This window comes from Zootoca vivipara, chromosome 2, assembly GCF_965207765.1.
Source record: "Zootoca vivipara chromosome 2, rZooViv2.hap1.1, whole genome shotgun sequence".
NCBI lineage: Eukaryota > Metazoa > Chordata > Lepidosauria > Squamata > Lacertidae > Zootoca > Zootoca vivipara.
In genome coordinates this window covers 105071024-105098118 of record NC_142584.1, presented here as the reverse complement: position 1 = coordinate 105098118, position 27095 = coordinate 105071024, and the positions used below count along the sequence as shown (strand labels likewise).

Below are 27095 nucleotides of genomic sequence, written 5' to 3'. Positions count from 1 at the left end.
TTCTCGAAGCTACGAACATGAGTTTGACCAAGCTGCGGGAGGCAGTGGAAGACAGGAGTGCCTGGCGTGCTATGGTCCATGGGGTCATGAAGAGTCAGACACGACTAAACGACTAAACAACAACAAGTACTTCTACAACAGCAGTGTTTTTGTGACCATGCCTTTGACCACACCTGTGTGACCTTCTCAGTTCCACCTTCTTAACTTCCAGTAACAATAGTTCCCAGGGAGACATTCAAAATGTAGTTTTTGACTAAATAAAATAGTATATTTTTCCTACATGGTGGGAGGAAATGATGTCTTCATTTAGGAAAAGCATCCTAAATATGCTTTAAATATCTGTGAGTGTCTTCAGTGTTTCCTTCAAAGTGTGTGTTTTGTGTGTCTTTAATTTTGTTTGTACTGCTCTTTTTCTCTAGCTTCAGTCCTCATTGTCCCCCTCCAACTCTACAGTTCTATGATTCTATTCATACTCTACGATTCAAGGAGAAAGAATACATGGAATCTCACCATCTCATGAAGTGTGCACTTCATTCCAGTTCTATCATGGGCCAGCCATCCCTCCCCCTTCCACACCCATGAAAAAGCATTTTCCTTGGCACAATCCAGAAAACTAATCCATGCTCCCAAGAAGCAGGTGTCTTTTAATTTCACGACTGCTGTCACCATCTGCAGTGATCAAGGAGCCCAGGAAAGTAAAATCTCTCACTGCAATGACAAACCTAGACAACATCTTAAAAAGCAGAGACCTCACCTTGCCAACAAAGGTCCGTATAGTTAAAGCTATGGTTTTCCCAGTAGTGATGTATGGAAGTGGGAGCTGGACCATAAAGAAGGCTGATCACCAAAGAATTGATGCTTTTGAATTATGGTGCTGGAGGAGATTCTTGAGTGTCCCATGGACTGCAAAAAAATCAAACCTATCCATTCTGAAGGAAATCAGCCCTGTGTGCTCACTAGAAGGACAGATCCTGAAGCTGAGGCTCCAATACTTTGGCCACCTCATGAGAAGAGAAGACTCCCTGGAAAAGACCCTGATGTTGGGAAAGATGGAGGGCACTAGGAGAAGGGGACGACTGAGGACGAGATGTCTGGACAGTGTTCTTGAAGCTACGAACATGAGTTTGACCAAACTGCGGGAGGCAGTGGAAGACAGGAGTGCCTGGCGTGCTCTGGTCCATGGGGTCACGAAGAGTCGGACACGACTAAACAACTAAACAACAACAACAATCCATGCTCTCGCAAGGATGTGAAGAAATAAAGACATCTCTGTGGATCAGCTAACACGACCACTCTGCATGTGGCCGGGCTGTTGTAGCTCATTGAACAGGTGCAGTTTGGGCAGGTCAAAGGTCTCCAATTCTGCTGCGGCACATTTTTAGTGTGGCAAGATGTCAGGAAGCATGTCTGCAAGAACCTTTCCAAAGTTGGAAAGCCGAATAGCCTGGGCTGTGCTTGTTTTGACGAGTGTTGACTTTTTCCGCCTTAAGCTGAACTTCCCTAGTGTTGGGAAATGCTTATAAAATCTGTACTATCAAGAGCCATCGCTCAATAGTGAAGCAAAAACAAAACCACTTACCTTCATGTGCCCATTTCTGGATATATAGAAGAGACAGGAGCTCACCCCGTCGTGTGGATTTGAACCGCCAACCTTCTGATCGGCAAGCCCAAGAGGCTCAGCGGTTTAGACCACAGCACCATTGCTTTATCCCAGCTTCTGCCAACCTAGCAGTTCGAAAGCACACCAGTGCAAGTAGATAAATAGGAGCCGCCGCTGTGGCGGGAAGGTAAACGCGTTTCCGTGCGCTCTGGCACTCGTCACGGTGTTCAATTGCGCCAGAAGCGGTTTAGTCATGCTGGCCACGTGACCTGGAAAGCTGACTGTGGACAAATGCCAGCTCCCTCGGCCTGAAAGCGAGATGAGCGCTGCACCCCATAGCCACCTATGACTGGAGTTAACCGTCCAGGGGTCCTTTACCTTTTACCTTACCATATAGAAAAGACTTTGGATGGAGGAGGCAACGACAGCTCTAAATAAAATCTATGAAAAAGCTATAATAATTAATAGAAATACCTTGTAACATCAGGTATCCTGGTTTACTGAAATGAGGTTGCCCTTCAAAATAGCAGCATCTCAGTGCTGGAAGCCCTAAGTTGTGTCATCTTAGTTAGTTAGTTTGTTTTTTACCCATGATGATTTCAGCCTCTTTCTCAGGGGCTAGGGCTGGAAAGTTCTTCAGAACGCACCAGTTTTAGTTCTCCTGGCAGCATGGTGAAAATCACCTGAGGAAGAACTAAAGAGCAACATTTGGCATTCCTCAGGCACTTCAAAGTTTAAAATATCTGGTAAGGTATTCTTGGTGACTTTTGACTTTAGGGAAATTGGTCCTAAGTCCTTAATTAAGAAGTTGTTGATGGAAACATTGCTCTAAGGAATTCTGTAAGATACGTGATTGCAGTTCTACCTATTGATGTTTATGCAGAATCCTCTACATTTACCTTTTCATTTCCAGATCATGAAGCTGAAGTGGTATTTGTGCATTTGCTGTGTTACCCAGGGGTACCCTTCATTTCCAGCCGTCCTCAAACTGACCTGTCCTTTTGAACCTATTGATTTGGTTGCCTCACCTCAAGAAGGATATTGTAGAGCTGGAAAAGTTTCAGAAAGGGCAACCGAAGTGATCAAGGGGCTGGAGCAACTCCCTGGTGAGGAAAAGTTGCTGAATTTGATACTTTTTAGTTTAGAGAAAAGGCAAATCAGAGATGACGTGATGGAAATTTATAAAATTATTAGGCATGGATTTAAAGATATACACATATTTTTTACATTCGTCCTGACTCCACACAAAAGATTCCATTCCTCTAAAGAGTGTGTGTTGGGTCTATCCAGATTTGTTGGACTTCATCACCCATCATCCCTGATCTAGCTGGCTGAAGCTGATGGGAGTCGGAGTCTAACAACATCTGGAAGGCTACAGGTTCCCCACATCACATCTGGAAAATAGTTAACGCTCTTACCAAGCCGCTCATATTCCAAAAACCGTGCAAATTGCCAAACGAATTTTTGGGGAGAATTCTAGGGACAGAACTACCCAAACTGTATAGAAATTTATTAATGTAGGCGACTACAGTGGCACTGTGGGTTAAACCACAGAGTCTAGGGCTTGCTGATCAGAAGGTTGGCAGTTCGAATCCCTGCAACGGGGTGAGCTCCCATTGCTCGGTCCCAGCTCCTGCCCACCTAGCAGTTCGAAAGCACATCAAAGTACAAGTAGATAAATAGGGACCGCTCTGACGGGAAGGTAAACGGCGTTTCCATGCGCTGCTCTGGTTCGCCAGAAGCAGCTTTGTCATGCTGGCCACATGACCCAGAAGCTGTCTGCGGACAAACGCCGGCTCCCTCGGCCTATATAGCGAGATGAGCGCCGCAACTCCAGAGTCGGACACGACTGGACCTGATGGTCAGGGGCCCCTTTACCTTTACCTTTACAGTGGCAAGAATGTTATTTGCCCCAAAATGGAAAGAAGAAGAAGTCCCAGCGAAAGAAGAATGGATACAAAAACTTATGGAATACGCAGAAATGGTGAAATTTGCCAGAAAAATAAGAAATCAAAATAACAAACTTTTTATAAAAGAACGGAAATGGTTTATTGAATGTTTACAAACAAGCTGTAGACAGATAAGAACATTGGCAGGACTAACCTGCAGTTTTATACATTTAATGTAATAACCTGCAGTTTTATACATTTAAAGTAGATGAGTAAATGATTACCGGTAAGTTAATTTGGAATATGCAGAAAATATTTTATAAAAAAAATTAAGGAACCGCAGAAAGAGGGAGAAGGAAGTCAAGTTTTGAAATGTTTAAATGATTGTAAAATTATTGAAATGTATAAAATTGAAAATCATAAATAATTTTTTATTTAAAAAAAAAACAAATATGCAAATTGTATTTTGAGGTTCTTGCCTTAACTTGCCTGCAGGAAAGCTGGTGTATATTCCCACGTACAGTGCTCGATTAAATTTAGTCTTCATTTATCTTAGATAAATCTAAGAACAAGATCTTCACATGGCCCTTAGTGTCCAGTTCATAGAACATAACACAATACCCATATTTAAGATTACCCCTGCTCCACAACCCTCCAAGGTTGGCTGTCTGCTTCTGGAAACTGCAAGAGGGGAGTGTGCTTTTCTGCTCTTCTGCTTGGGTCCTCCTCGGGGGATTTCCATAGGTATCAGGTTGGCCACTGTGAGAACAAGACATTAGGCTATATGGGCCATTGGCTGATCCAACAAGGTCTTCTTATGGTCTTTGTTGTGGTTTTATGCTCTCTATTTACTGCTGAATCAGAGCAAGCATCCATTGGGTTTTATCCGCATTGATTTTTGCTCTGATGCAGCACTAAAGGGTGAGTTTCTGGAGGGAAGTGCCAGGGTAAAGGAGAAACCGCTTTGACCCATGCCTAGAAAGAATGGTGTTTCCATGAAATATGGTCTCAGCTTCCTAAACGCTTTTCAGGCAGTGTGTGAAAAGTTCCACTGTAGATAGGACAATGACACGACACAGAAAATATCTGGACTACTGCCATTAAAACTTGAAAGGGCAATGATAATACTACGACTTTCTTTCTAGATAACTGGGGTGTGGGGGTTGCACCAGGAACAATCATCATGGAAATATATACCCATAAATGCTAGTAAAGTTTTAGCCCCTGTATTTACAGCAGATCATCTATGATTGCTGTGTTTTTAATTGAGTTTACTGATGGAAAACATGGGTGCATAGCTAACAATTATTATTGTTTCGCAATTTCCGAAACTCCAAATATCAACATGATCCAGAAGGGCTCTTCCAACGTTTTCACGGAAGTGCCTTCAGTTTCCTGAACAGTTTCCCTAAGGCTGCTAGTACATCCCGGTTTCTCAGGCTGTATATAAAAGGATTCACAGTGGAGGTGACAATTGTGCACAATGCAGCAAAAATCTGGTTCATCTCTGCTGAGTAGGAGGAGGCTGGCCTTAGGTGCCGCAAGATGGCCGACCCATAGAAGATGGCTACTACACACAAGTGTGACGAACAGGTGCCCAGTGCTTTGTGGCTTCTTTCTGCTGAACGCTTAGCCCTCAGAATCTGCAGGAGGATGGACACGTAGGAGGCCACAATGATGGAGAAGGGGAACAGAAGCAATAGATGGCTACCAATTAATAACGACACTGTTTCAAAGAGGGATGTATCTGAACAGGACAACTTTATCAGGACGTGGAACTCACAGAAAAAATGGTTTATCACATTTGATCCACAGTATGAAAGAGTTAGTAAATAAATTGCTTTCATCAATGCATAATGGAAAGATGAAATCCATACACTGGCTGACATGACTAAGCATAACTTTCTTCTCATGAGAGCTGGATATTGCAGAGGGCGGCAAATGGCCACATACCTGTCATATGACATGACAGCCAACAGGAGGCACTCTGCTCCTCCTATGTTCAGAATGAGGAAAACCTGGGCCACACACCCAACCAGAGAAATCGTTTTGGACTCTGTTGCAAAATCCATTGCTGCTCTGGGAACAATGACGAGGACTTGGCACATATCCATGAAGGACAACTGGCTGAGGAAAAAATACATTGGAGTCTGAAGACTTGAGTCCACCTGGATCACAACCAGGAGGAGACTATTTCCTAGCAAAGCAACCATGGACATCAATAGGAAGACAGCAAAAGAAATAGCTGGTAGCTTTGTTTGGCTTAGAAAGCCCAGGAGAACAAGCTCTGTCCGATTATGTTGCATTTCCATGTCCCATTTCTCGTTTCGTCTGACTTCCTGAGATCTGAAAATGCAAGGAGACATTTGGGAGGGAAACAAAGCCACAAAATGCTAGACGTTTCTACACATTCTTTTCTTTTCTTGAATGGCTAATTCACTGAGCATCAACAAATGGACAGCTTCCCCACCCCCCACCCCAAAAAAAGCCCTACTGATTTATTTATTTTAAAGCATAATTGAATGAAATTTACGTAGAAAATATATTTGCTAATTGCAGTCACCTTTATATAAAATATATATACTCAGAGAAGGCCCATTTAAGGTCCATTGATTTCAAAGGATTGTAGCCAATAAGGTTGTCCTGTTTGTGCAAGAAGTTCCACCTGTGCAATAGGATTTCTTCTCTGTCTCCCCTCATTGTGTTCTGTTCTGGGTCCCCCACCCTACCTTCAGGGATAGATTTGGGAGGTCAAGCAGAGGGGAAGCCTTGTGCTGGCAAAAGTCTGGAATAAGAATGCCATTTCAAGGAGATATTACCCAAGTCAGATTCCATTGAACCAATATACAAACTGAGTTACCATTCAAGATGCAAACGTCTCCAGATTTTGGGCTATTTCTCTTCAGCCAACCAAGGTGCACACAAAAATGTGTATATTATGGGAACCTGACCCACTCGCCACAATTATTGGCAGGTGCTGTTGCTCCTTTGCCTTGCAACTGGTACCCCCTGCTCGCTTGTCAGAAGCAGCCAATGAGCAAGCAGGCAGTGACAGCTTCTTTTCCTCCTCCTCCTCGCCTCTGTTGTAGTTTGGGTGGTCATCCCTTCTGGGGTGGCAGAGCAAGAGGAAGGTGAGCAAGCAGTTTGCAGACATGAACAGCAGGCGTCAATAGCCCCCTCTCCTGGGATGAGGGGCCTTGGCCCAGGCCAGTCAACCCTCAACACCAGCCTTGCCTTGACCAAAACCATCAGGAAGCCGCTTGCTTGTTCCACATTTCACAGTCAGCTCAGTTTTATCTCCTTGTACGAAACTCAAAGGAAAAGCTCGTTCACGATTTATATGGATAGATAAAGGAAGAATAATTCTGCTTGAATAACTGGGGACATGCTATAGTTAAACAAAAGTCTGAGCTGGAACATGCACAGCTGGTGAAAAGATGGGAAATGAATAGAAATTAGGAAAAAGTATGTTATTGTGAGCAGCAAAGGAAGGAGAGAAAAGAAATAACTGGAAGGGGGTGGGAACCCATCATTTGAATTTGTTTTAAATTTGAATTAATTTGTTGTTTTTATAAAAAAAAATCAATTGGCAAATTTAAAAAAAGGAAAAGCTCATTCATACATTCTTCTTTTGTGGAGGATATAAAGCTAGGCTTGCTATCCTAACACTTAACTTTAAACTTACTTCTGGGTAGACATGGTAGTAACTAGCTATTTTGAGAAAGAGAGAGAGAGAGAGAGAGAGAGAGAGAGAGAGAGAGAGAGAGAGAGAGATCAAGACTTAAGAACTTCTGCAAACAGTAGTCTTATATTCTCTTTGCATCACCTACCTTCTTCTCTGGCACAAGGTGAATGGCAGAAGGGAAACATTATCTTTAATTGCCTAATAAATGTGAATGTTCGCAAAAGAAAGGTATAAACCAGGGGTCAGCAAACTTTTTCAGCAGGGGGCCAGTCCACTGTCCCTTAGACCTTGTGGGGGGCCAGACTATATTTTGAAGGGAAAAAAAATGAACAAATTCCTATGCCCCACAAATAATCCAGAGATGCATTTTAAATAAAAGGACACATTCTACTCATGTAAAAACATGCTGATTCCCTGGACCGTCCGCGGACTGGATTTAGAGGGCGATTGGGCTGCATCCGGCCCCCAGGCCTTAGTTTGGGGATAAACACAGCATTTGAGCTGTAATCCCATGCACATTTACCTGGAAGTAAGATAGAGGATTAATTTGATTTTGTTTGCATTGAAAACTACTTAATTCGGACTTTCTGAAACAATATGCAAACCAAAGTACACCTATCAGTCAAAATTCACATCTCTCTGAATTTTGCAGAGCTTCCCCCCCTCACCTGAACCATATTTCAAATGGCACATTCTACTCATGTAAAAACACGCTGATTCCCAGACCGTCCGTGGGCCAGATTTAGAAGGCGATTGGGCTGGATCTGGCCCCTGGGCCTTAGTTCGCCTACCCATGGTCTAAAGGATCTTTTTTGCTGCTGTGTTCTGGAGTATTGGGTCAAATATTTACCGGTATCACTGTGAATCCTGAGTATTGCACTGAGATGACCCAGTATCACCGCAGCTCCTCAAAAAGTGGTCTCTGATCTTTGCATTGATGTAACTTCAAAATGATCTACAGCTCTGCTCTGGTAAGATGGTTGAACTCTTTTATTCATTGCTTTGCTGCGAGGGGCAGTTAAAGCTGGTTTTAAAAGTGAAACGCTGCCTGCATCACCCAAGGGAAGACTGTCCCAAGACTTTAATTAATGTGGATTACAGTAAAGCAAAATGTACTTGAATAATTTTTCATTGGCAGGTGCCTTGCAACTTAGTGCTCCTCTGCTTTTGAATATGGATATCACTTGGCGCGGGTGCAGGGGCGTCTTAGCCATAGAGGCTACTGGAGCAAGGCGCCACGGTGCCAAGTTCTGGAGATGCGTTGGAGGGCGCCTCCGCCATGCCACGCCACGCTGTGCCTGGAGCCTCCTCCCTGCCAGAGGAGCAGCACTCAAGCCCCGCCGGCAGTGCCGCCCTCGCCCGCCTCTTCTTGGGCTGCGGGCACCATTGCGGGGAAGCCGGCCGCAAGCCTCCCATTGGCGCTGCAGCCAGGGCTGCCTGGACGGCAGCGCTGCACAGCCGCTTTGGCCGAGGAGGCGGAGGCAGAGGCGGACCACAGCTGGCAGCATCACCGCCCATCAGGCTGCCCCCTCCGGTGGCCTGCCGTGCCTGGCCCTGCCCAGCGGAGTGCGAGTCCGGCGTCGCCGTTGCTGGTCCTGCTCACAGCGGGCGAAAAGCAGAAGCAGGGGGGAGTGGCGCCTTGGAGGTTTTCCGGGTGGGAAAGGGGGCGGGGCGCCGGAGTAATCTCTGAACCACGGCGCTGGATAGGCTTAAGACGGCCCTGTGCGGGTGGCACTGTGGTCTAAACCACTGAGCCTCTTGGGCTTGCTGGTCAGAAGGTTGGCGGTTCGAATCCGCATGACAGAGTGAGCTCCCGTTGCTCTGTCCCAGCTCCTGCTAACCTAGCAGTTCCAAAGCATGCTAGTGCAAGTAGATAAATAGGTACCACTGTGGCGGGAAGGTAAATGGCATTTCCGTGCGCTCTGGCTTCCGTCACTGTGTCCCGTTGCAGCAGAAGCGGTTTAGTCATGCTGGCCACGTGACCCAGAAAGCCGTCTGTGGACAAATGCTGGCTCCCTTGGCCTGAAAGCGAGATGGGCACCCGAACCCCATAGTTGCCTTTGACTGGACTTAACCGTCCAGGGGTCCTTTACCTTTTACCTAAAGGACACAGGACTCAGGCCTATGAGGCAAAATTGTGTAAATGTGTAGAATACTTCCAGGCATATTAAAATGTTGGAGGCTGAGTTTTCCCTGGAACCTGATGGTAGGAAAACAATCCAAAGTCTATTTGCTACTAAATTCCAATTGAGTTTCCGGGATCTCCATTGCAAAATTCAGCTTTCGTCAATAACAGCTTTGTATTCTTCTGCATCCAGGGCATTGCTATTACTAAGAGAAACATTTCTGAGGTCTTAATTACAAATCTCTCTCTCTAGGCAGAAATGGATAAATAATACTCAGGATACTTTACGTCCAATTAGTAAGACTTACACACCTGTGAAAGAATACGGCCCAAACTCAATTCAGTAAACTGAAATCTAATTGCATCACTTGTTTAGTTTGTTCCGACTTTAATTCTCTGGGGTGTGAACTTAAGTAATCTCCAAGGCTGTAAGTTGAATAAGTAAATAAAAAGTTAACCCTTAATTGCTGAACCTTTCAATAATTATATATCCATGATACGTTTTAGACATAACGTAGAAATTTGTAATTAAGTGTAGAAGTTTTGAATTTACTCGGTCCTCCCCACAATAGCAAATGAGTTTTATGTATGAATACAGGAAACTGCCATAAAGTATATCCCAAACAAGGAGCTCTCCCCCAACACTTGCCCCATTTCTATATTATTATAATAATTTAATATCTGTACCCTGCCCATCTGACTGGGTTGCCCCAGCCACTCTGGGAGGCATTTCTGAACTTCTATCATTGACATATGCAGTTTGTTTTTTCTTTCTTTCTCACCACCTAGAATCACAGAATTGTGGAGCTGGAAAGTACCCCTAGGGTCATCAAGTCCAACCCCTGCAATGCAGAAGTCACAGTTAAGACTTCCTGACAGATGGCCATCCAACCTCTGCTTAAAAACCTCTAATGAAGGAGACTCCACTACCTTCCAATGTAGTCCATTCCACTGTTAAACAGCTCTTACTGTCAGAAAGTTCTCCTTTCTTGTAATTCTCCTTTCTTGTAACTTGAATCCATTGGTTTGGGTCCTACCCTCTGGAGCAGCAGAAAACAAGCTTGCTCCATCTTCCATGTGACAGGTATCGGAAGGTGGCTATCATATCACCTCTCAGTCTCTCTGCTCCAGGCTACACATACCCAACTCCCTCAACCATTCATCATAAGGCTTGGTTTTCCAGGCCCTTTGATCATCTCGGTCGGCCTCCTCTGAACACTTTCCACATTGTTGAAATCCTTCTTAAATTGTGGTGGCCAGAAAAGGACATAGGACTCCAGGTGTGGCCTGACCAAGGCAGAATAGAGTGGGACTTTTTACTTCCCTCGATACTTCTTTTCCCCCAGACATCTTTATTGAAAAGTACATAATAAAATAAAATAAATAAAAGTAAAGTAAAGTAAATAAAAGAGAGAGAAAGAAAAATGAGAAACAGCACCCATGTAGAAGGGGAAATAAAGAGGGGGAGAACCCCAAAATGTATATTTTACAAAGTTGTTATTGTACTTCACCAGATCTTAACCTATTACAGTATTTTAAGAATGGATTCCAAATATCATTGAATTTGTCCATGGCAAATCTGCGTTTATATGCAAGTTGTTCATACGTTGCGAGTTTGTATAAGTCTTCAATCCAATCGAGGAACGGAGCCGGATTTTTATTTTTCCAAATCATCAGTATCAGTCTTTGTGCCGTGGTAAGGGCACGGAGAGTCCACTCATATTGTCCTTTTGTAAGGTTCCATGTCCTGGGCGTATAATTTCCAAAGGATATTTTGCTCTGTAAATGTAAGGTTGTTCTGTACGTTCTATTGATAGTTTCAGTTACCTTCTGCCAAAAATGTTTCAATATACGACAAGGAAAAAACATATGTTTTAGAGAAGCATTATCCCTATTGTATCTCCAACAGTTAGATACCTTAGATAGCCCTTTTTAAAACAAACGTAATGGGGTCCAGTATATTGGCCTAGACAAGAGTCTAGGGCTTGCTGATCAGAAGGTCGGCGGTTCGAATCCCTGCAATGGAGTGAGCTCCCGTTGCTCGGTCCCAGCTCCTGCCCACCTAGCAGTTTGAAAGCACATCAAAGCGCAAGTAGATAAATAGGGACCGCTCCGGCGGGAAGGTAAACGGCGTTTCCGTGCGCTGCTCTGGTTCGCCAGAAGCAGCTTTGTCATGCTGGCCACATGACCCGGAAGCTGTCTGCGGACAAACGCTGGCTCCCTCGGCCTATAGAGCGAGATGAGCGCCGCAACCCCAGAGTCGGACACAACTAGACCTGATGGTCAGGGGCCCCTTTACCTTTATATTCTAAATATTATTATTTTTTCTTTGAGCCTCAATTTAAGGTCCAGAAATGCCCTTGTTATAGCACTTAAAACAGTTTCCTACTGTGTGGTAGAAATTGAGATCTCTAATTCTTTATTCCATTTCTCCCTCAGTACCTGTATATCAAATTGATTTGCTAGTAACAAAGACTTAAATATGTTGCTGGCCGGGTTTCTTGTTGTGTAAGAATTGATCAACTGCTTCAATATCTCAGGAGTCTCTGAGGCTGTAAATTTATATTTTTTGACATGTGGTGTCATATCGTTCAAAATGATGTTATTGTTTCAATAGCATCTTGAGTATTAATGAATGTAGACCCACGTGCTGCCCATCTTTCTAAAGATGCTACATAGGAATATTTCAAAGTAGCCCAATTTGGACAGTTGTTTTCAGTTATGGGTCTCCAGAATTGTGTACCTGACAGTAAATATGCTTGGTGATACAATTCTAAGTCTGGGATCCCAAATCCTCCTTCCTTTATCAGTACAGTGGTACCTTGGTTTAAGAACAGCTTAGTTTATGAACAACTTGGATTAAGAATGCTGCAAACCTGGAAGTAGGTGTTTTGGTTTGTGAACTTTGCCTTGGAAGCAGAACATGTTCCGCTTCCCTGTTGAGTGTGTTCCATTTGTAAATTGAGTCCCCCGCTGCTATGGGAAAGCACGCCTTGGTTTAAGAATGCTTTGGTTTAAGAACGGACTTCCTGAACAGATTAAGTTTGTAAACCAAGGCACCACTGTATTTGCATTTTTTGCATAGGCAAAGGCATTTTCTAAACAAAGATTTAATTTTGTGAAAGTATTTGCTCGGTATGTGAAGTGGAATTCCTCTTAAGATATAAACTACTCTAGGACTTAACGGTCAGGGGTCCCTTTAGCTTTATGCAAATATGAAATTGGTATTGTTTAAACGGTTAAACCAACAAGTTATTTCCTATTAACATCAACTCCAATTTGGACCAGTTTATAGTCTATCCAGAGATACTGCCAAAAACATCTATATTTTGCATTAACATTGGAACAGTACTGTGAGGTTTTGTGATAAACAGAAGAATATCATCTGCAAACATTACCAATTTGTAGTCAAGTGAGTTATGAATTACACCAAAGATTTCCTTATGTTGTCTAATAGAGTGGAGTCTCAGAAACATTTCTTTATTCTGTTTGTACATGGCATAACTAACACCATCTTGCTTCTGTACAAATTGCTTGCTGAATTAATCCTGTGTGCTTTTCAAAGAATGCCGGCAAAGGAATTTAGTGTGAAGTCTCAGGCCTCCTCTATGTTTTTGTATCAACAATAGTACACGCCAGGGTTTTCAAACAGATATTTAAAAGCAAAGGCGAAAGTGGGCACTATACTTATGATGATGGAACCTAGAATTACAATAGCATTTTTTGCTCCTGCACCACACTGTTTACTTGTCTTAAGCTGAGACCCGTAGATCCTTTTCAGATGTACAGCTGTCAAGCCAGGTGTCCCCCATCCTATATTTGTGCATCAGATTATTTGTGCCTACCGGTAAGTGCAGAACCATACATTTGTCACTGTTGAAATTCATTTTGTTAGTTTTGGTCCAGTTCTCTAGCCTGTTAAGGTCATCTTGAATTCTGTCTTCTGCAGCATTAGCTACACCTCACCACCAGGTGATATGGAGAGGAATGGACAGAAATATCAAAAGGGGAAATCACAGAAAAATTAAGTAAAACTTTGTTCAAGCATTCATGGGAGGCAAATTTCCGCTTTTCTAACTGAACCTTAATTAAGGCCTAGGGACAATTTTCCTAAAGGTGAAGAGGCCTGTCAAATTCTCCTTGGAGGCTTTAGACAGAAGGGTACCTGGGTGACAAAAGCTCCGCTCCTGATTGGGATGTAACAAAATGAAAACACACCTTTTACTTTCTTCCACAACAAAGAGTGAACCAGGGGGGTCCATGTAAAGTTTTCACAGTTAAGGCTGTAGATGTGTGCTAGAAAACAGTGTGTTTAAAGAGAGTCAAAGTTTCGGCAGCCTGAATTGCTTCTGCAAGGGCACTTTATGCAAGACTGTTGGTTTTGCAATTTAAAGTATTTTAATCTCTAAAAAGAAATCAAGAAAACTGTGATTTCTCCCAGCCCAGGCTGTGCATATTGGCAATACAAGTTTTGAGCAAGATGTAATTCAATGAGTAGAATCATCAAAGCATTAAATCAGTAAAATCATCAAAGCTAACAACTTAGGTATGTACTTTTATCTATTGTAGAAGTTATTTATGATTTAGTATTCTGCACTACTGACTGATGATAACCTTGTTTGTTTGTTTGTTTTTGTTTGTTTGTTTTGTAAATTGCAAGTGAATCACAGCAGACAAATGCAATGGATACATTTGCTGAATTTAAAGCTATGACAAACTTAGTTGGTCTCTAAGGTGCTACTGGAAGGAATTTTTTAATTTTGTTATGGTTAATCTTGTTCCCAGTCATGTCCTTCTTGCTTGATACTTTAAATGTAGGTGAGGGGAGTATATTCCTTCAAACTGGTTGGAGGATCTCAAATCTCAATGCAGCACCAATTACATTTACATATTGCAGTGGTGTCTTTTATTTCATGTAACTAATATTTTCCCATTTCTAAGGTCCTGGTCCTATATATAGATTGTCAGTAAGAAAGCACATGAGTCAATACAGTGCAAGCTTTATAAAGACCCTGCAGCTGGTTAGTATAGCTAATTTGCAAAATAACCCCCGTGCTGTTTGTTTCCATTTCATAAAGGACAGCAGATATTTCCCCTCCACTGCTTAAGCAAGCTAGAAACAGCATGAGCCTCAAACCAGAGAACTGCCTTTAGCATGGAAGGAAGTGGAGTGTTTGTGCAATAATGATAGCGCTATGAGAACTGGTTGGCTTTGGAGATCAGGAGCTTCTCCCAGCCCAGATCAGCTCGGGAAAGGCTGGGTCTCCCTCTGGGTGCTGGGAATACAGCAATCACATAAACTCCAAGTTCCTTGTTCCTCTCTGTCTTCTCCCATCAGGTCAATAAACTCCACGAAGGGCTCCTCTGAGATACCATCCCAAATAGAATCAAATACTGATCGGAGTAATAGTGTAGAGACATCACCAAAGAGATGTGCTAAACATGTGTCTATCTGTGCCAATTCTGCAGTCAAGCTTTTAGGTACAGGCTTGCTCAAACTCGGCCCTCCAGATGTTTTTTGGCCTACAACTCCCATGATCCCTAGCTAGCAGGACCAGTGGTCAGGGATGATGGGAATTGTAGTCTCAAAACATCTGGAGGGCAGAGTTTGAGGAAGCTTGTTTTAGTACATATTTCTGCTCCCAACTCCATATTCCCCTTCCCCATTATATGGCAGATCAGATACAGGGAAGCCAATATCCACCAGTGGATCCCTGTTGCTGGCATGATGTGCGAACATTGCATGGGGCATCATTAGTTTTAAAATGTTGGGTTTTGTTTTGTTTTGTTTCCCCACTGCTAAAATGCTGATGATCTGTAATATGGCACTGCACTGCATGACTTCCGCAACTTCGCTCTTTTTTTCTTAGATAAAATCCTGGCAAAAATAAGAACAATGGGAGAGGAGAATACAACATCGTGGACGGAGTTTGTTCTCGTTGGGCTTCGGCATCAAAAATCACCCAACATTTTCCTCGGTCTGGTTCTCTTCATGTTTGTCATCGCCCTGCTTGGAAACAGCCTCCTGCTTTTCCTGATCAGGACGGACTCTGGTCTCCAGACCCCAATGTACTTCTTCCTCAGCCAGTTGTCTGTCATGGACCTCTGCCAGGTTCTCTCCATCGTTCCCAAAATGACCGTGAATTTCGTAACCCAGAGGTACACCATTTCACTCTACGGATGCGTCGTCCAGATTTTTGTCACACTGGCTGTGGGGGGATCAGAATGCCTCATCCTGGCTACCATGTCATATGACAGGTACGTGGCTATCTGCAGACCTTTGCAATACCAGGTTCTTATGAGGAGGAAAGTCTGTTACATCTTGTCAGCTTTCGTCTGGTTCTGGCCTTCTGTCCAGGCAATGACAAGTTCCCTGTATGTACTGCCTCTTCCCTACTGCAAGTCAAATGTAATTTACCATAACCTCTGTGAATATCCAGCCCTTATAAAGTTGTCCTGCTCAGACAATTCCAAATATGAAATAGTAACCTTCCTTGGTACCTTCCTGATACTCCTGCTCCCTCTCTCAGTCATCCTCGCTTCCTACATTGCCATCCTCCTGCAAATCTTGAGGGCACGCTCCTCCGGAAGTGGCCACAAAGCCTTGGGGACATGCCTGTCCCATCTCTGTGTGGTGGGACTCTTCTATGGAGCGGCCATTTTAACATATATGACCCCAGTATCCTCCTATTCAGCACAAAAGGCAATGATCAACTCGATATTTATTACCATCGTGCCTGCCATGATGAACCCTTTCATATACAGCCTAAGGAATCGGGATGTCTTGTCAGCACTGAGGAAAATATTTGCAAAATCCACATTACATAAATAGCCTCCTGTGAAGGCAATTGAAGAGGGGGGAAATGGCGAGAAGGTATATCATACAGTGATACCTCGGTTTAAGTACACAATTGGTTCCAGAAGTCTGTACTTAACCTGAAGCGTACTTAACCTGAAGCAAACTTTCCCATGGAAAGTAATGGAAAGTGGATTAATCTGTTCCAGACAGGTCCGCAGAGTACTCAGCCTAAGCGTACTTAACCCAAGGTATGGCTGTAATTGGTTTTGGAAGTCCGTACTTAACCTGAAGCGAACTTAACCTGAAGCAAACTTAACCTGAAGCAAACTTTCCCATTGAAAGTAATGGAAAGTGGATTGATCCGTTCCAGACAGGTCCACGGAGTACTTAAACTGAAAGTACTCAAACCGAAGCGTACTTAAACCGAGGTAGGACTGTATTTGGAATCCAGTGATAAATGCCCGACGCCTGTCCCTCTCTCTGTCAAGCCATGGCAAGAGCACATGGGACCTCAGGCATCTGCACAGGGTCTGTGTCCCTTTGGAGAACAGAAGAACTGGTGGAGGCCGCCGTGCTTTAAGAAATAGGGTTTATTTGCCTATTTACACCCTCAGTCTGCATGGAGGGAGTCCAGATCTTACAGCATGGCCATCCTTCTCCCTTGCCAAGATGGATCTCAGCCTTTCTTCCTCTTTCTTCTTCCCCAAAACCCCTTGCCTTCTCCCAGAGCAGTAACCCTGGCAACCGTCCAAATCTCCAGTCTATGGTCACACCTGGTGCAAGAAGTTCCATGGTCTTGTTAAGGATAAGGACCACAATGGCTCTCTTAGGGAACTCAGCCACCCCAGTTCTGTAACAATATTGACTTATTTTACCAGGGCTGCCATAAGGATTGCAGCGATAAAAGATGAGAAGTGCTTTAATCATTCTAAAGTGCTATATAAAAGCTGATGCTGAGGTCTTTGCTAATTTCCCTCTAGAACCCTGTGCACCAGCTCTCATGCAGCTCCAGAAGGTTCCTCAACCCTCCAGAGGATATTTTCGACTGGTTGTTAGGGGACAGCAGAGCGAAAGAGAAATCAGCAAGAGTCCTCTTCTGTTTCCCACTGTTTGGAGCCTCCTGTGAAAACCTCTTCCTACCTAGTCCATCACCCAATTCACTAAACCACACTGCCCACCACTAGCAGATGTGAAACTTGATGGACAGAATATCCTTGTGACCATGGGTGTTTTCTCACCCCCATCGTTCTTCCCGGACACTGAGGTCCAGCGCCGAGGGCCTTCTGGAGGTTCCCTCGTTGCGAGAAGCCAAGTTGCAGGGAACCAGGCAGAGGGCCTTCTTGGTGGTGGCGCCCGCCCTGTGGAATGCCCTCCCATCAGATGTCAATGAAAAAAACAGCTACCAGATTTTTAGAAGACATCTGAAGGCAGCCCTGTTTAGGGAGGCTTTTAATGTTTAATAGATTATTTTATTTCATTTTTCTGTTGGAAGCCGCCCAGAGTGGCTGGGGAAACCCAGCCAGATGGGCAGGGTATTAATAAAATTATTATTATTATTATTATTATTATTATTATTATTATTACTATTCACATTACTCACACTTTGAATAAGGGGCAGAACAACCTCTCTTTTAAAGAAAAAGGTTCACTTTTGGAGGTGGAATTTTGCTTTTGGTTCTTAGGTTAAAGGGGAGAGAGGGGACTTTATTAGCAGATTTGGACACAACCAAGGGAAGAAGACTGGTTTGAAGTTGGCCTTGCCAGGTTCCTGTTACCTACTAAAATCAAGTGGGCAGGATTGGAAAAGAGATCATTACATATCAGGATAGGTATATCCTTTAGGAATCATGTTGAATAGTATCTAACAGAAGATACATATTGAATTATTTTGTTTTTTGTTTTTGTTTTATCTTTTTCTTTCTTTTTCTTTGCTTGTCCTTTTTGTTTTCTTTTTCTTTCTATTTATAGATGTTGAGATGTATGATTCTAACTTTTATCTTATTTGATTTATAGAGCAGTTATCAATGTATGTATTTGTTAACTATGTATTTATTTGCATGTTTAGAAAACATAAAAAATAAAGGGATACAATGCATTACCAATGCAACAAGGAATTATTTGAAATAAAAATGCTGAATAAATATGTAGGAATTGCATTTCATTTTCATTGAAGGGAAGAAGATTTGCATGAAGTTCCTAAGTATGTTTGTTTAAGATATAAGTGGCCTTCCATATATTTTTGTCACAATGACCCTAAACCTCTTACTTTCCAATCTGTTTGTTGAAGCTGAAAGAAAAAGTATATTGTTTTAACAATTGCATCTTTCTCTGCATTTTTGAGAATGCTTATTTATTATTTCCATTTATAAGCTGCCTCTCATTCTGTAGGATCCTAAGGCACTAAATGTAGTGTACACCATAAAGGAATAAACAATTAATTAAATCATCATTTAATTCACATGGACTAATAAAAGTATTGATAGCAACTTAGTGCAGCAGCAGGAAAAAAAGAATAGATGGACACAGTGCTTTTTTTTCTTTAAAAAAATGTTTAGGGGTACTCTCATTTTCCTGCTCATATTAAAATACTGCCCCTCAATGAGGCCAAACTTAAATTCACAAAATGTTTAAGGGTATGTGTACCCCTGCGTACCCCCGGAAAAACTATTCTATTTAGTCTTATTATAAAGTTATTGTAAGTTTAAGTTAAGTCTGCTGCAATTGGATTTTTTATTGGGCAGTGCCGATCCTGAATGTATTGGATTTCTGACCATTATGCTCATTTGGCCTCAGTAGCAGTAAAGCTCTTCTGGATGAAATATAATTGCCTCTGGTCTATTTTTGGGGAAGCCTGCAATGTGTTTAAGTTTTTACTCTGCTAACTACAGTATACGTCAGAGTTCTGCTCTGGATCAATAAGAGTAGAATTTCAATGACAATCTAATGCCATGCCAACCCTGCTTGCCTCACTGCAGTCAACAAAATGTTGTGGCCTGTTTCCGCCCACATCTGTGTCCTATGTGTTATTTGTTCTCTACCTGACCTTGAATAGAAGGGGAAGAAATGGAGGCAGTGAGAGATTTTACTTTCTTGGGCTCCTTGAGGAGGACCCAAGCAGAAGAGCAGAAAAGCACTCTCCCCTCTTGCAGTTTCCAGAAGCAGACAGCCAACCTTGGAGGGTTGTCGAGCAGGGGTAATCTTAAATACTGTATGGGTATTGTGTTGTGTGCTATGAACTGGACACTAAGGGCCATGTGAAGATCTTGTTCTTAGATTTATCTAAGATAAATGAAGTCTAAATTTAATCGAGCACTGTACGTGGGAATATACACCAGCTTTCCTGCAGACAAGTTAAGGCAAGAACCTCAAAATGCAATTTGCATATTTGTTTTTAAAATAAAAAATTATTTATGATTTTCAATTTTATACATTTCAATAATTTTACAATCATTTAAACATTTCGAAACTTGACTTCCTTCTCCCTCTTTCTGTGGTTCCTTAAATTTATTTTTTATATTTTCTGCATATTCCAAATTAACTTACTCTGCATATTCCAAATGAACTCATTGCTCAACATAAAAAAAAAACCCATTACCTCCTGGCAAATAGAAGGGGAAGAAATGGAGGCAGTGAGAGATTTTACTTTCTTGGGCTCCTTGATCACTGCAGATGGTGACAGCAGTCACGAAATTAAAAGACGCCTGCTTCTTGGGAGAAAAGCAATGACAAACCTAGACAGCATCTTAAATAGCAGAGACATCACCTTGCCGACAAAGGTCCGTATAGTTAAAGCTATGGTTTTCCCAGTAGTGATGTATGGAAGTGAGAGCTGGACCATAAAGAAGGCTGATCGCCGAAGAATTGATGCTTTTGAATTTTGGTGCTGGAGGAGACTCTTGAGAGTCCCATGGACTGCAAGAAGATCAAACCTATCCATTCTTAAGGAAATCAGCCCTGAGTGCTCCCTGGAAGGACAGATCGTGAAGCTGAGGCTCCAATACTTTGGCCACCTCATGAGAAGAGAAGAATCGTTGGAAAAGACCCTCATGTTGGGAAAGATTGAGGGCACTAGGAGAAGGGGACGTCAGAGGACAAGATGGTTGGACAGTGTTCTCGAAGCCACCAACATGAGTCTGACCAAACGGCGGGAGGCAGTGGAAGACAGGAGTGCCTGGTGTGCTATGGTCCATGGGGTCATGAAGAGTCAGACACGACTAAACGACAAAACAACAACACCTGACCTTGAGGAGGGAGTAACCTCAATGCGCCCACCATACAAACACCATTGACCAGCTGGCTACCAGGCCAACTACTATGGGCATAGCCAGGATTTATGTTGGGGAGGCAAGACAGAGCTACCTGCAATTGCGATTGGTCAGTTCATGGAAGCCACACCTATCGTTTCCTCGGGTTCTCAGCTGCGGCGCTAGAATTGCGCAGCAACCTCATCCAAGTGACTTCAGCGAGCATTTCAATTTCAAATATTCTGATTGTTTCTACTTTTAGCTAAGTATTATTATTTTTTATTTACGCGCATGGCAATTACTACAACCTCCCATACTTGCCAAAACAAACAGCGAACAGCACAGGGAAACCTTAGGTTGCGGGGTTGGCAGAAGGAAAAGTCTAGAGCAGGGGTCCCCAAACTAAGGCCCGGGGGCCGGATACGGCCCAATCGCCTTCTAAATCCGACCCGTGGACGGTCTGGGAATCAACATGTTTCTCATGAGTAGAATGTGTTTTTTTTATTTAAAATGCATCTCTGGGTTATTTGTGGGGCCTGCCTGGTGTTTTTACATGAGTAGAATGTGTCCTTTTGTTTAAAATGCATCTCTGGGTTATCTGTGGGGCATAGGAATTCGTTCATATTTTTTTTTCAAAATATAGTCCGGCCCCCCACAAGGTCTGAGGGACAGTGGACTGGCCACCCTGCTGAAAAAGTTTGCTGACCCCTGGTCTATAGCAAAAGCTCATCCAAAGGAAAAAGCATTTCGTCGTCATTTGTCCACTAGAGGGCTCCGGGTTTTGCTAGGTCGGAGATAGGATGATGATAATACCAGTAATAATCAAGAAAGATTTTGGGTTGGGGGGAGGGCAGAGAAATAAAAAGAGTACTTATTCAGTTTATTTTCAAAGGAACTCTTCCATTGTCTTCTTGTTCCACCCAGCAAATGCCTCTGCAAATTGAATTTTTTCCCCCTGCACTTGACAGAACTCTAACAGAATTAAAATAAAAAAATTCCTTCAGTAGCACCTTAAAGACCAACTAAGTTTTTATTTTGGTATGAGCTTTCATGTGCATGCACACTTCTTCAGATACAGTGAAATGGAAGTTTCCAGGCACTTATGTAGAGAAGGGGTGGGGAGGGGTGGGGATGGGGAGGGGGGATCACTCAGAAGGGTGGTGGAAATGGGTGATTGACTGACTGATAGCTGTTGATGACCGCAAACGACTGCAAATGGTTTTGCATGAAAAAGCAAGGGTTGAGATGGCTGAAGATCGCTTATCATGTATAATGAGATAAGAACCCGATATCTCTGTTCAAACCAGGTCCCTCCATGGTTTTGAGCTTGGTGATAAGTTGCAATTCAGCAACTTCTCTTTCCAGTCTATTTCTGAAATTCTTTTGTAGTAAGACAGCTACTTTGAGATCTTGTATAGAATGTCCTGGGAGATTGAAGTGTTCTCCTACTGGTTTTTCTGTCTTCTGGTTCCTGATGTCAGATTTATGTCCATTTATCCTTTGGCGTAGGGTTTGGCCTGTTTGTCCAATATAGAGAGCTGAAGGGCACTGTTGGCATTTGATGGCATACACAATGTTAGAGGATGAGCAATTAAATAGTCCTGAGATGGTATGTTGGATGTTGTTGGGGCCAGTAATGGTGTTGTCTGGGTGTATGTGGCAGCAAAGTTGGCATCTGGGTTTATTGCAGGCTCTGGTACCAGTGTCCATGTTAAGTCTGGTGGTTGTATTATTGTGGGTGAGGAGTTGTTTAAGATTGGGTGGCTGTCTGTAGGCAATGAAAGGTCTTCCTCCCAGAGCTTGAGAAAGGGAGCGGTCATTGTCCAGGAGAGGCTGTAGATCTCTGATGATGCGTTGTACTGTTTTAGCTTGGGAGCTGTATGTGATGACTAGTGGTGTTCTGTTATTTTCTTTTTTGGGTCTGTCTTGCAGCAGGTTCTCTCTAGGTATCTGTCTGGCTCTGTTGATCTGTTGTTTAACTTCATCAGGTGGATATTTTAGTTCTAAAAAGGTTTGCTGTAGATCTCTTAGGTGAGATTCTCTGTCTGTAGAGTTGGAACAGATGCGGTTGTAACGTAAGGCCTGGCTGTATACGATGGATTGTTTGGTATGTTTGGGATGGTAGCTAGAAGCATGTAGATATGTTTGTCGGTCAGTTGGTTTTCTGTATAAGGTGGTGTCTATACGTCCATCCTGTATTTTTATAGTAGTGTCCAAAAAATGTATTTCTTGCATAGATTGGTTCATTGTTAGGTTGATGGTGGGGTGAAAGTCATTGAATGTCTGGTGGAAGGTTTCCAGGGTCTGTTGTCCATGTGTCCAGATAATAAAAATATCGTCAATGTATCGCAGGTACAGGAGAGGTTTGAGTGGGTAGGAGTTAAGGAAACGTTGTTCTAAATCTGCCATGAAGATGTTGGCATACTGTGGGGCCATGCGGGTGCCCATGGCTGTGCCGCTGATCTGGAGGAACAGGTCATCACCAAATTTGAAGTGGTTGTGGGTAAGGACAAAGTGGCAGAGTTTGGTAGCAAAGTCCGCTGTGGTTTTATCTGAAATGGTGTTCCTTATGGCTTGTAAACCATCATTGTGTGGGATGTTGGTATATAGAGATTCCACATCCATAGTGGCTAGTATAGTATTGTTAGGAAGATTGTTCAAATATCTAACAGAATTGACAGTGAAATCCCGTGCGAACATTCCCGGGGAGTGAGTTTCATTGAACTCAATGATACTTACTTCCGAGTAGACATGCACAGCTCAATATGAAGCTTAAAATCTGCAAATGCAAATCTTCCCACACACTTACCAGACTCACACACGCAGCCTGATCAAGCACCACGTGGCACTCAAAAGCTCGCACGGAGTATCTTCAAGAGCAAATTGCCTTTAAAAGAATAAATGATTTTAGAACACCTCCCTCCTCTCGGGAGTTCTGCACTGAATCTGAAGAACAGGGCGCTGCACCGCAACCCCGATGCACAGCGAGGTCGATGCGTGTGTGCGAGCGCCTTGCCGCTTTGACAGAAGGAAGGCGGCTGGCGCTTCTCTGCCTCTGCAAAAGATCGGCATAAAACGCAAAGGAAATACCTGGAAACTAAATGCGGATGGAGGCACGTATACCCGTGAATTAGCATACTGCTAATTAGGATTCAGCTAGGAAGCTACAAGCGTCAGTGTCAGGATGGCCGAGTGGTCTAAGGCGCCAGACTCAAGGTTGATTCCTTCCCATCACTAGGGTGTTCTGGTCTCCAATAGGAGGCGTGGGTTCAAATCCCACTTCTGACACATCCTTTTTTTTCCTCTCAAAATTTTTTTTTGTTCTCCCTCATCCTTCTATCTCTCCGTAATGGGGGAAAATCATCTGTGAACCCTTGAAACATTTATCTCTGTCTTTTTTCTGCACAGGATCTTAACAGCGATCCCACTGAGCAGTCTCTGAACTTACTTCCGAGCTCACACGCGCGTGCCTGCGAGTCATTTCCGTCCTCGTGCCCCCTGCTGGCAAGGCGGGTTACGGGCGGGGGGGGGGCAGATTGGCAGCGCTTTCTTTCACTCTCGGAAGTGTCCGATCGTGTCCATGCGTTGCATTTTTTTAAGCGGACATTTTTTTAAGCCACGCAAGCTCCTTCCTGGGTGCTGCAAAAAGACAGAGACACAGACAGACAGACAAGACGGTCGATTTTAGGAAATCCTTGTACTTTTCTGAGCTTGCAGAAAAGTCTCCATTATAAAACGAATGAGTATCAAAATTCACCTTTATATCATTGCATTTTATACTTTCTCCAGTTCTAATTACACTCATTACAAAATGGTTCAAAATTTAAATGAATATAGAAAGGTAGAATTACAAGTCTTCAGACAACCCTGCTAGTGAGGTTAATTGCTTACAATAATCTTTCAAATATCCTATAAATTTACTCCAGTCCTTTTGGAATACTTGGTCATGCTGGTTTCGAATTTTTCCTGTCAACTTAGCCAGTTCTGCAAAGTCCATCATCTTCATTTGCCACTCTTCTTTCGTTGGTACTTCTTGTTTCCATTTTTGGGCTAAAATAATTATTGTCGCAGTTGCTGCATGCATAAGCAGTACAGTACTTTATCTCCCCTTGGTGTCTCTTCACCAACTATCCCCAATAGAAAGGCTTCTGGTTTTTTAACAAAAGTATTTTTAAACATTTTCTTTAACTCATTATATACCATTTCCCAGAAAGCCTTTACCTCTTTACAAGTCCACCACATGTAGTAAAAGATACCTCCCTTCACCATTTTCTTTCCTCGCTGCCGTCCACCAACAGTTCTATGATTCTAAGATTCTCCAAGCTTGCAGGATCTGTTGTTGTTTTTATTACTTATCAGTGATCCACCAGCTAGAGCCAGGTGCGCAAGAAAGAAGCTTATAGTTTAATATTTTTGAGCCCAGGTATTTGTTCTGAGTGGCAGAATTGAAGCGAGCTCCCAATCCTTCTATGCAAAATCCACCCCCCCTCCTTTCTTTATGTCTGTAGTATAATGGGAGCCGCGACTCCAGGAGAACCACATAGTTGTTGCTATAATCTTTACCAATCTACTAAAATTACCCAGAGATCTGTCATGAGATCCTGATTTACCTTTTGCCCAACCCATCTAGTAGACGTAGTTGTGACTCAAGTTCAGCTGCTGAATATGCTTATTTCATTTCTTTTTTTTTTTAAGGCGTGAAGAGAGGAGGTGAGTGTGAGGAATCTCAGTGTGTGCTACATATTATTATTTTTTATTATTTATACTCCGCCCATCTGGCTGGGTTTGCCCGGCCACTCTGGGCGGCTTCCAACAAACATAAAAATACATTAAAATATCACAGATTAAAGGGCTGCCATTAGGTGTTTTCTAAATGTCAGGTAGTTGTTCATCTCCCTGACCTCCGATGGAAGGGCGTTCCACAGGGCGGGCGCCACTTCCGAGAAGGCCCTCTGCCTGGTTCCCTGTAGCTTTGCTTCTCGCAGTGAGGGAACCGCCAGAAGGCCCTCGGCGCTGGATCTCAGTGTCCGGGCAGAACAATAGAGGTGGAGACGTTCCTTCAGGTATATAGGACCGAGGCCATTTAGGGATTTAAAGGTCAGCACCCCCTTTGAATTGTGCTTGGAAACGTACTGGGAGCCATATGTGAGAGTGATGGCTGTAGCTCTGCTCAGAAGCAACTCCACCCTTCAGAAATTATTCCGAGGGGTTGTGGACACCCTGGACACCTCCAGACTGTCAGTGTTTTATGAGAGGGATTCAAGTAAAAACAGAATAATTTTGGCCTTATGTGCTTAAAATGGGGTAAAGTGTTGATCACTTCTCCTACCTGCGCAGTTATCTTTGCACAAGAGCCAACCTTTGATGCCGAAATCCAGCATCGCCTGAGCTCTGCGAGTGCAACTTTCTCCCAATTGAAGTGCAGAGTATTTGAGGACTGGGACATTTGCAGGGAAGCCAAAATGCTTGCTAACAAAGCGATTGTACTACCAACTTTACTGCATACTTGTGAAACACAGACCACTTATAAACACAATCTCCAACTCCTCGAAAGATTCCATCAACGGTGTCTCCCAAAAAAATTATACATCACTTGGGAAGACGGGAACTAATGCCAGTGTACTGGAAGAAGCAAAGATCACCAGTGTCGAAGCAATGATTCTTTAACATCAACTTTGCTGGACTGGTCATGTGCAGGTGCCTGATGATCATCTTCCAAAGCAACTATTCTATTCCGAACTTAAAATTGGAAGGCAAGATGCTGGTGGTCAACAAAAGAGGTTTAAAGACTCTCTCAAGGCAAATCTTTTTTTTAAAAAAAGTAGTATAAACACCAACAACTGGGAAACACTGGCCTGCGAGCACTCCAGTTGGAGGACAGCCTTTACCAAAGGTGTCATGGACTCTGAAGATGCTCGAACTTAGGACAAAAGGGAGAAACGTGCTAAGAGGAAGGCACACTTGGCAAACTCTCGCCATGATCAACTCCCGCCCAAAAACCTATGTCCCCACTGTGGAAGGATGTGTGGATCCAGAATTGGCCTCCACAGTCACTTACGGACTCACTGTTATGACAGTGTTTATGGAAGACAGTCTTACTTGGCTATGAGTAATTGCCGAAGAAGAAGATTGTTAGGTTTTGTGGTTGTATTTGGTTCGCGTTTCAAAGCTCCCTGTCCAAGTGTTCTTTGTCTTCCTCCGGAGCTTTCTCCACGAAAACCCACTCTTTAAAACTCAGTTGGAGCAAACGGCAATCTGCAGAAAACCCGTTTAATCTGAAAAGTAGGTATGGATAAGCCCTTAGTCTCCATGTTGCCCATGTTGGACCCACCAGGGCAGAGGAGGAGGACAAAAGGAGAACGAGTTGATTTTGTGCAGGCATCCCCAAACTGCGGCCCTCCAGATGTTTTGGCCTACAACTCCCATGATCCCTAGCTAACAGGACCAGTGGTCGGGGAAGATGGGAATTGTAGTCCAAAACATCTGGAGGGCCGAAGTTTGGGGATGCCTGATTTTGTGTGTCATTGCCTCTGGCTCCCCCTACTGTTGGCCTCCCAGTTTTCTCCCTACCAACCACTATGGCACCAGCCATCATTCGGGAGACAGGGGCTGCTACCTTCATGCCTTGCTTGTGGGGCTTCCTAGAGACATAAGTGCAAACCACAGAACCAGATATTGAGAGAATTCCAGTTCTTTGATAATTGCTTAATGCATAATTAGAGTGAGAGGAGGAAGAGAAAGTAGGGGAGGAGC

The 27095-nt window shown here is 43.3% G+C and overlaps 2 protein-coding genes and 1 non-coding gene across 5 annotated transcripts; 2 read left to right on the top strand and 1 right to left on the bottom strand.

The window, feature by feature from the left end:
* Positions 1 to 3929: 3929 nt before the first annotated feature.
* On the bottom strand, positions 3930 to 27067 carry LOC118080089 (olfactory receptor 2T33-like). 3 transcript variants are annotated; one of them, XM_088663373.1, is made up of 4 exons: positions 24564 to 27062; positions 23791 to 23981; positions 23152 to 23229; positions 3930 to 5835 (listed from the first exon to the last, which is right to left on the bottom strand). In XM_088663373.1, exon 4 carries the CDS (start codon positions 5799 to 5801, stop codon positions 4863 to 4865), a length of 939 nt encoding a protein of 312 aa, XP_088519499.1. In that variant the 5' UTR covers positions 5802 to 5835; positions 23152 to 23229; positions 23791 to 23981; positions 24564 to 27062; the 3' UTR covers positions 3930 to 4862. The 3 variants fall into 3 exon arrangements, with proteins under 3 accessions (XP_088519499.1, XP_088519500.1, XP_088519498.1); XM_088663374.1 differs by lacking the exon at positions 23152 to 23229 and having other exon boundaries at positions 24564 to 27067; XM_088663372.1 differs by having other exon boundaries at positions 23152 to 23981.
* Positions 14809 to 16289, top strand: LOC118080088 (olfactory receptor 2Z1-like). The gene has a single exon (XM_035105019.2). It carries the CDS (start codon positions 15196 to 15198, stop codon positions 16129 to 16131), a length of 936 nt encoding a protein of 311 aa, XP_034960910.1. The 5' UTR covers positions 14809 to 15195; the 3' UTR covers positions 16132 to 16289.
* Positions 23521 to 23630, top strand: TRNAL-CAA (transfer RNA leucine (anticodon CAA)). The gene is made up of 2 exons: positions 23521 to 23558; positions 23585 to 23630. It is a non-coding gene; the product is annotated as a tRNA-Leu (tRNA).
* Positions 27068 to 27095: the final 28 nt, after the last annotated feature.

What these genes read in the sequence shown, in the direction of transcription:
- LOC118080089 (XM_088663374.1), bottom strand. Translation starts at nt 5,801, where the DNA reads ATGGAAATGCAACATAATCGGACAGAGCTTGTTCTCCTGGGCTTTCTA.
- LOC118080088 (XM_035105019.2), top strand. Translation starts at nt 15,196, where the DNA reads ATGGGAGAGGAGAATACAACATCGTGGACGGAGTTTGTTCTCGTTGGG.